The sequence below is a fragment of the Muscardinus avellanarius genome, assembly GCF_963383645.1.
Source record: "Muscardinus avellanarius genome assembly, chromosome: 11".
Taxonomy (NCBI): domain Eukaryota; kingdom Metazoa; phylum Chordata; class Mammalia; order Rodentia; family Gliridae; genus Muscardinus; species Muscardinus avellanarius.
Genome location: NC_137797.1, coordinates 44,575,654 through 44,584,648, shown reverse-complemented (window position 1 = coordinate 44,584,648; position 8,995 = coordinate 44,575,654). Strand labels below are relative to the sequence as shown.

At 40.9% G+C, this 8,995-nt stretch overlaps 1 protein-coding gene across 1 annotated transcript in view; it reads right to left on the bottom strand.

Annotated features, from left to right (window-relative positions):
* Nucleotides 1-3,035: 3,035 nt before the first annotated feature.
* E2F7 (E2F transcription factor 7) overlaps nt 3,036-8,995 on the bottom strand; it is a gene marked incomplete at its 3' end in the record, with an annotated part of 44,428 nt that continues 38,468 nt past the window's right edge. Inside the window, exons 11-13 of the mRNA XM_080705782.1 lie at nt 8,277-8,535; nt 5,173-5,582; nt 3,036-3,206 (exon numbers count right to left, since the gene is read on the bottom strand). Of these exons, the coding sequence (XP_080561908.1) occupies nt 3,036-3,206; nt 5,173-5,582; nt 8,277-8,535 (840 nt within the window). The remainder of the gene's footprint in view (nt 3,207-5,172; nt 5,583-8,276; nt 8,536-8,995) is intronic.

Genomic DNA, 8,995 nt, shown 5'->3' with positions numbered 1-8,995 from the left:
AAAACCAATGCCAATCTCAATGTATTGTATGGACAAGAGGAGAGTGGGGATGGAGGCAGGGGAAAGCCCACCAAGTGCTCTGTGTATGTCACCATCACTATGAATTGCATTATGATGTAAGACTATAATGCACTGATGAAAGTATAAATAAAAGGCTAAGGGATGGAGCTGAGTGGCAGAGTGCTTGCCTAGCATGCACAAGGCCTTAGGTTTGATCCCAGGACCATAAAGATCTGACACGGGTTTATGAGGACCTGGTTGGCTGTCATTGCTAATGGTTTTACTGAAAACAGTACACAAAGCTTGTCAAGAAACACAATCAGCATCTCTTACTAAATGCATTAATTTTTATTGCTATTTTATAAAGCTTGATATTTTTCTAAGAGGAAAAAAATTGGCTTACATGTAGTAGAGTTACAAATAGACAGCTATAGATAATATATAGCCACTGGAAAAAAAGAGCAGAGCTAAATGTGAAAAACGAAAGCAGTAAGCAGCAATAAAATTAATACCTACATCAACCTAGCAGTGCAATAAGATAAGCAGAAAGCAGCTTTACATTAAAAAGTTATTTAAATACAGAAATAGCACCTTACAAAAAGGAATTGAGTAATGTAAACTTGGTAGGTAGATTCAAGTATAAAAGTTATACCCCCAACTCTTGTACCAGAATGAAAGGGTTTCACAAACCCTGGACAGTGTAGGACACACACCCACACCCTCAGTGCTGACTCAAAGCTGCATTTTCTTAGCAGGATCACCCACGATTTTTTATTCTTTCTCTTCTTTTAGTCAATGATACAATGATAGACTCAAGATTGCCATAGCTTCTTCATTCCCCCAAACATCCAAGTCTAGATCAGCAGCTTCACTACCATCAGGAATTCTGAAGATTCATTTACCTGACAGAAACAACCACTGATTATTTTTATATGCCAGAAAGCCAAGTGGGTATGGGATACAGAAGTGATTTTTCTTAGTTTTCTAGCGCTAAATGTGGTCACAAAGTCATAGCGTTCTCATCGGCAGTATTGTTTTGTCCCACCTGTTAAGAACTATGAATTCTCAGAGGTTAATGTGGGCAGATTACAAACAGAAAAAAAAAAAAAAGATAGCAAAAAGTTAAAATCAGAGAGTACAGGAATAAGAGAAAAAAGTGTGTTTCCATCTAAATGTAGACCTCTCAGTTAAAATTCTACAAAAGCAGAATTGATTTAAAATGTGGCGCCCTACACAGATTTATATGCTGCATATCCTGTACGCTAACTGAAAAAGGCGTACTTGTGTCTTGATAAGAAACACATCTGTATTAGTTCAGGGAAATCATCTCTATGCAGTTTTGATGATTAGAACCACATTTTAACCTAACTCTAAAAAAGACTGCAAAAAAGGGTACAAGTACCATCTTGTAAACTTTAAAAGTTTAGTGTTCATAAAAATTTGATGTAAGTAGCAAATTTATTTAATCTGGCTACCTACCTCAGATTTTGAAAAACTGGGTGGGGGTAATAAGGCTAATAATATCCTGTAGTTAATATAAAGCTACTTTACTCAGACTCCCAGAGTCCCTTAAATTAATATTTTTATTCTTTTATATAACATTTTATTGGGTCCCCAAATAAAAATAACCCTACACTAAGGTTCTAAATCTAAGATAGAAATTTAAAAGAGAACAAGGAAAGGAAGAAACCAAACAAAAATGGAGAGGAGGAAGACAGAAAGAATTGAATTTGAAGAGACAAGAGTGAGGTAAATATAAGTATACCTAGAATACAAAAAACTTGTTTGATTCCTTAATGAACCCCTAAAATAATGTCGCTTAGAAAGGGATACTGTGTAGCGGTTTCCAATCTTATATTTGTGCTAGAACATTGAACTCTTGCACTCACCGTTCTTACTGCTCAAAAGTACCATATAATTATGTTTTGAATACTATTAGAAATGGAAAATATGTCTACTTTCCCTGTTACTTTTCCAAACATGAAGAGGAAAAAAAAAATCACCTATTGCCCTCTATCAGTTTCTACACCATTACTCTTCAGAATTTGACCAAAAGGTCTCATCTAGATTCAGATTTTTCATGTAATTACTCTCTACCATCCTGATTCATTTTATAAACAGCACTTAGAAGGCACCCATACCTGATACTCTGCAGTGACCATTTAAATAAAAATGCAGAGCCCGTAGTAAAGGAAACTGATCACAGTAGGAGTTTTTGAAATGAACAGTAAACCCTCACTGTTACCCAGTTATCTGAGAAGAAGCCACGAGGCGCCCAGAGTCCCCCTTGGTTCTCACGCCTATGGATAGGGTTAGCATAGTTCATTATCGCCAGGTGTGTCATTCACAGTTATTTTGGTCTTGACATTTGTCACATACATACATATGTCCACATTATTACTAGGTCGTAGAATAAGTAAGTGCAGGGCAAATTATAGAGAAAAGTATAAACATTCAAGTCGTCATACCCTGAAAAAAATTTGTTAGGCTGTAGTTGTAAACTTTTTTGCACTAAATCCCATTTCAGGAATAAAATAAATAATACCATAGGAATCATAGCTGAAGGGGGCTTCCTGATGAAGCCCGAGGAAGCAGTAGCTTTTTTAAACTGCAGAGAGAAAATGCTCTCACCACAGCTTTGCTCAGGGCAAGTGGAAGTACACAGCGAGAACCCTCACCCTGCTTAAGTGCTAGACAGCCGCCCCCTTCAGAAAAACCGCAGGGCTCCACCAGCCTGTTCAGATTTACTTCCAGCAATCGGATAATTCTTGAGCCAAAACCACACCTGTCAGTCAGTGTGGGCACCGTGACCCCATGCAGAGTCTGAACTCCAGCTGGTATTAAATGCAGTTAATAGTAATCATTTCAGGAAAATAGGTGATCCATGATGTTGGGAAGTTAACAGAACCAGTGCATAAACGAGAGAGCAAGGACACGAGCTGAGGACCGAATGGTCTGCGTTCCACTTAGAACATAGCCTGTGACATGGGGAAATCCGGGTGGGTTGATCCCATCCCACCTGCCCAGGTGCCAGGTTAGTCAGGCCCGCTGCTGGGGATTTCTAGTCTCCTCTGGGCTGAGCTGGTGTTTCGTGACTGATTCCTTTCTCTTTTCCTAAGAACAGGGTCCCCAAGGCTGCCAGGTGTCTTGAAAAAGGTCTCCCGATGTGTGCGTCGGATGCTCTTGGGGGTCACTGGAGCGGGTGACTAAAAGTAGAAAGAACAAAATGACAAGTGAAGTCAAACTGTACCATCTCTGAGCGGAAGCCCATTCTCGACCTTCTCGTCATGACCTGGTGCCGGTGTTTCCTCCACTCTCCTGCCACACTCGCCCCAGCTGTGCACCGCACAACCTGGGCTACAAATGCAACTCGGGTTTGTCTTAGGTGCATAAAGCAGCCTACCAACGAGGTTACAGATGTGGTCAGGGTCTAAGCTAGGGTCTCTCTTGTCCCCTCATAGCTACTGTGATCTTGGGCAAGTTACTTAACCCATCTGTCCCTCAGTTACTTTGTCAATATAGTAGAAATAGGAATAATGAAAGTACCAGCTTTATAGTTTCTTTTTTTTTTTTTTTTGTGGTACTGGAGATTGAACCCAGGGACATTCTACCTCTGAGCTGTATCCCCAGCCCTATTTTTTATTTATTTTATTTTGCAGTACTAGGGATCGAACCCAGGGGTATTCTACCTCCGAGGTACACCACTAGCTCTATTTTTTAGTCTTTATTTTGAAAACAGGGTCTCACTGAGTTGCAAAGGCCCTCACTGAGTAGCTAAGGCTGTCTGTGAACCATGATCCTCCTGTCTCAGCCTCCCAAATACTGGGATTACAAAGATGTGCCACCATGCCCGACTTACTCATTTTATTTTTTATTTTTTGTGGTTCTGGGAATGGAACCCAGGGGGGGCATTATACCTTTGAGCTACACCCCCAGCCCTATTTTTAAGTGCTTTTTTATTTTTGAAACAGGGTCTCACTGAGTTGTGAAGTGCTTCATTAAGTAGCTGAGGTTGTATGTGAACCACGATTCTCCAATCTTCGCCTCCCGAATGCTGGGATTACAAGCGTGTGACACCACGCCTGGCTTATTTTATTTTGAAACGGGGGTCTCACTAAGCTGCAAAGGGTCTAAGTAGCTGAGGCTGGCCATGAACCTGCGATCCTCCTGTCAAAGCCTCCCAAGTCCTGGGATTACAAGTGTGCACCACCACACCTGGCTAACTTTATAGTTTCTAAGAATTAGTTGAGATGCTCTTTGTAATACTACAACACACAAAGGAAAGAGCAAGTATATAGTGTATGTATGTGGCTATTTTTGTTTACTTGTAATACTTATTATTCTTGTGTGTTAAATACTTATCCCCATAATGTACCCCACAATGGCAAAGGTGATGATCCTGTTTATTGCTCTATCTTCACTCCCTCTAGATCAGGGCCTGGGTCATAACTGGTGATCCCTGGGTCCAACCCCTAGCATTGCCAAGAAACAAAAGCACACACGTGCGCGCGCGCGCGCACACACACACACACACACACACACTTATAATGTAATATAATATATGAAAGCATATAAATTATTGTATATGCCATAATTATCTTGTTTAAAAACATGATTATTTCAATATCTTAGCAAACTCCTCAGCCTCTGAATAAACTTTTCTAAAATACTTTTGGCCAAATATAACTTTCCCTGGGAGAGTAAAGTAATCACTCTGAACAAATATTCAATGACAGAGTTTGAAGGATAAATACATTAGTGATTAATTACATAAGTATATTTTTATATATTTATATAGAATCTGAACTAGTTTCAAGACCTTTGTTTCCCAGCTGTACAATTAAAATATTGGATAGTTTCCTTAAATGATCCAATGAAGTAAAAGCTTAGAGATTACCTAAATCATATGAGCATGTGGCATGCCTCAGAAATATCCCTTATCTATGCCTAAAATAGGTTCTTTCTAATTGTAGGAAACAGAATGAAAACTGACAAAAATTATTTTTGCTTTAGCACCTCTCGCTTTATATATTAAGCAGACAACTCTGGATACACAGTGGAAACCAAGTAGAACCTGACCCAATGCCTCTGTCCTACAGTCCTTGGGCTGAAATGAAAGCAAACTAAATGTCAATACATCCCCCACAGAGCGATGGAGTCTTTGGGACTCACCTGTTGTACTTTTACTACTGAGACTGGATGTCCCATGAACACAGGGGACTCAGGCTGGATGGTGCTGTGAGACCTTGACATCACCGGGCTCAGGTGCAGCGGGGGCTGAGCCTCTGCAGGAGGGAGTGTAGATGACTTTGGATTAACCATGGCTGCAGGGCTGATGAGTAGATGTGCTGTAGATCCAAGGCCGGGCAGGCTGAAATTCCCAGGCCCGGTGTTTGGGAGAGTGCCAGGAGCAGCCGAAATCTGGCCAGGCATGGAGGGAGAGTAGAGAACAGGAAAAGGGCCCAGAGACGGAGATGGTAGGACCATGTAAGGAAGGCCGAAGGACGGCAGCTGACCAGAGGATGGTCCCATGGTGTGGGGGGATGGGCCACCAGACAGGAGCACATTGAAACCATTCAATCCTGAAAGAGATGCAGAACAGAGCAAAAATCATGTGCTATAAAGATCCCAGAATGCTTACGTCCCTACTGACCTTTCCCAATGGGCATCTATGACATCGATGAATGACGGGAGCTTCTCCACCCCACCAGGTCAAACCCCCTTTCTTTGCTCTTCTAGCCCACGTGGCTCCCTCACATCGGTGGCCAAGACTACCCCCCACGTTTACCTACATGATCACCTGGCTGATGCCTGCGGAGGATTCTGAGTGTGAGTTCCACTGAACCCAAAATAAGGAGGAAAAGTGAAACTTGGATAGAAATAAATTATATATTTTGATGAACTTTTTTTTGCGGTACTGGGAATTAAACCCGGGGGCATTCTACCTGTGAGCTATACTCCCAGCCCTATTTTTTATTCTTTTGATTTTGAAACAGGGTCTCACTAATTTGCTGAGAGCCTCACTAAGTAGCTGAGGCTGGCTGCAAACCTGTGATCCTCCTGTCTCAGCCTCCCAAGTACTAGGATTACAAGTGTGCGGGTACCATGCCTGACTTCTGATGAACTTTTTAGTGAAAGTTTATATTTCCCTCAAAGATGATCATATGGAACAAATCACAACAGTACTTTGACTTTGCCATTGGAAAAAAGTAGAAGTGGTTCACATCTCTTCATAGTTACTGTCGATTTATCAGAATATTATTTTGTATAACTCATAACAACTTTGAAAGAATGGCAATTTTAGATATGCTGCCACATTCTTATTTTAATATATATTATATTTTATTATTTTAGATATGCTGCCACATCTTTATTACTATAAATATTTTCAAATATAATGGGCCTTTTATAATTGTTTATGTTCAATTCTCTGCATTGGTAAACATTTTGGAGAGGAACCCACAGGCCTCCTTGTACTGTCTAATGGTCTGTTGCTGAGAAAAAGTAAAAAAAAATCCCTATGATGGGCCATCATTTTCATTCAGCAGCAGATGAGTGTGCTTTTGCTCTTCATAGTACCCCCAACAGTGAGCACTGGTTTAGAGTAAGCATTCAGAGGTAAAGGAAAAATAGTGAATAGTAAACAAAAGCCAACCTAAGTCTGTTCAGGCAGGTCAAGGTTAAGTCAGTAAGAAATCGAGGAAAATCAATTTAAAATTTTTTGAATAAAAAAATCCATAGAAAATATCTTTTTCTATTCACAGAAAATATCTGTGGATAATTTTTGTGTGTGTTGAAACCAGGGGCATTCTACCTCTGAGCTATTAACCCCAGCCCTATTTTATTTATTTTGAAACAGAGTCTAAGTTGCTGCAGGCCTTGTGAAATTGCTGAGGCTTGCTTCAAAATTGTGACTCTCCTGACTCAGCCTCCCAAGAATATATCTAAAAATTAAATTTTTTTTTTGTGGTACTGGGGATTGAATCCAGGGGCATTCTATCTCTAAGCTACACCCCAACCCTATTTTTTATTTATTTTGAAACAGGGTCTCACTAGGTTGATGAGAATCTCATTACTTAGTGAGGCTGCCCTCAAACCTGTGATCCTCGTTTCAGCCTCCCAGGTACTGGAATTGCAAGTGCAAGCAACCACACCCACTTTAAAAGTTAGATTTCTATTGTAATTTTGGATTAATTAGAAATATGACAGCATTCACTGAATCTTACTTAGTACCAGGCACTAGTATTCTAAAGTATGTATGTATGTATGTATGTATGTATGTATGTATGTATGTATGTATTTATTTATTTATTTATTTATTGGTCTGGGGATGGAACCCAGGGGCATTCAACTTCAGAGCTATACCCCCTGCCCTATTTTTTATTCTTTATTTTGAAACCAGGTCTCACTGAGTTGCAGAGGGCCTCACTAAGTAGCTGAGGCTGTCTGCAAACCGCGATTCTCCGGTCTCAGCCTTCCAAATGCTGGGATTACAAGTGTGCGCCACCACATCCGGCTTCTAAAGTCCTTTAGACTTATTAAATCTAATTCAATTTTCCCAGCAGGTGCTAATACTATTGCTGTTTTACCACTGATGATGGCTGAATACTTGTCTTAAGCTCACTCAGATAATAAGTGGCTTTATGTGTCAAGCCCTCTTACTCTGTATCATGATGATGAGGATGTACTAAGCACTTCTAGACACTCGAGATCAGAACGGTGTCTGCACATGATGGCCGACAGGTTCTTACTATTATTCTGAATTCTCAAAATAAAACCATCTTTTACGTGTGCTGTGCTTTTTCACCAAATGATGTCTACTGTATTTTTTTTTTTTTGCAGTACCACCTCCGAGCTATACCCCCAGCCCTATTTTTTATTCTTTATTTTGAAACGAGGTTTCATTGAGCTGTGGAGGTCCTCACTAAGTAGCTAAGGCTGGTCGTGAACCGTGATACTCCTGTCTCAGCCTCTTGAATGCTGGAATTACAATTGTGTGCCACTATGCCCAGCTTGTATTTAAAACAAAAAACAAAACCCCCAAAAACCTCTGCCCTAATTATTTTTCTGTTATCCTGCATTCGTGATGAAACAGAGCAGGCTTGTCCTTCATCTTACAGATGGGGAAAGGAGGAGGCCACGAGTGACGTGGTGCAGAGGCAACAGGGTAGCACATCAATGAACTGCTTGGTTAGGTGAGACAAAAAACTTATAAAGTCCTACTTATGGTTTCAGCACCACCACGGGGACCCTAAGTCATAATGGTCCCCCCTTACCGGCTGGAGACTGTACGTAAAAACACTGCAGCAAAGAGGGCTCTTTGGTGCTTTCATTTTCTTTTGGAGGCTTTTCAGCAGCTGTGTTTGTTGAAGGATTTCCACATTCAGAAGAAATGAAGCAGTTGGCTGTAGCCTTTCCTGAAACTTCTTCTGTAGCCGGGAGCTGACCGTTGTTCACAGGAGTGTCCTCCAGGGGTGCAGGCCCCCTGCTTCCCACAGTCTTGGGAAAGGCGAGGTCTGTGAAACCTGAGGATTTCTAAGCACAGCCAAACCAGGAGACAGAAAAGCAAGTCAAATGCTAGTCTCACAACAGCTTTTTCACAACACCGAACACACTGACAATAAGGTAAAACAGAGCTATTCACGGATGTCAGCTATTTGCAGCCTGTTCATAGAAGTAGTATGAACATGCCATGCCATGTGTATCTGTAAGCTCATGACTTGTAAGAATAATGGAAATCTGGCCATGGTGTTTACAATGTGAAATAAATGTCTGAGCTGGTAACACATAGTGGGAATTACAGGCTGGGTGTTGTGGTACACACCTGTAACCACAGTACTTAGAAGGCTGAGAAAAGACAGTCGAAGTTTTGTGGCCAGCCTCCACAACTTAATGAGACCCTCTTTCAAAATAAAAAATAAAGCAGGCCTGGGAGTATGACACACACACACACACACACACACATACACACACACACACACATACACACACAAAT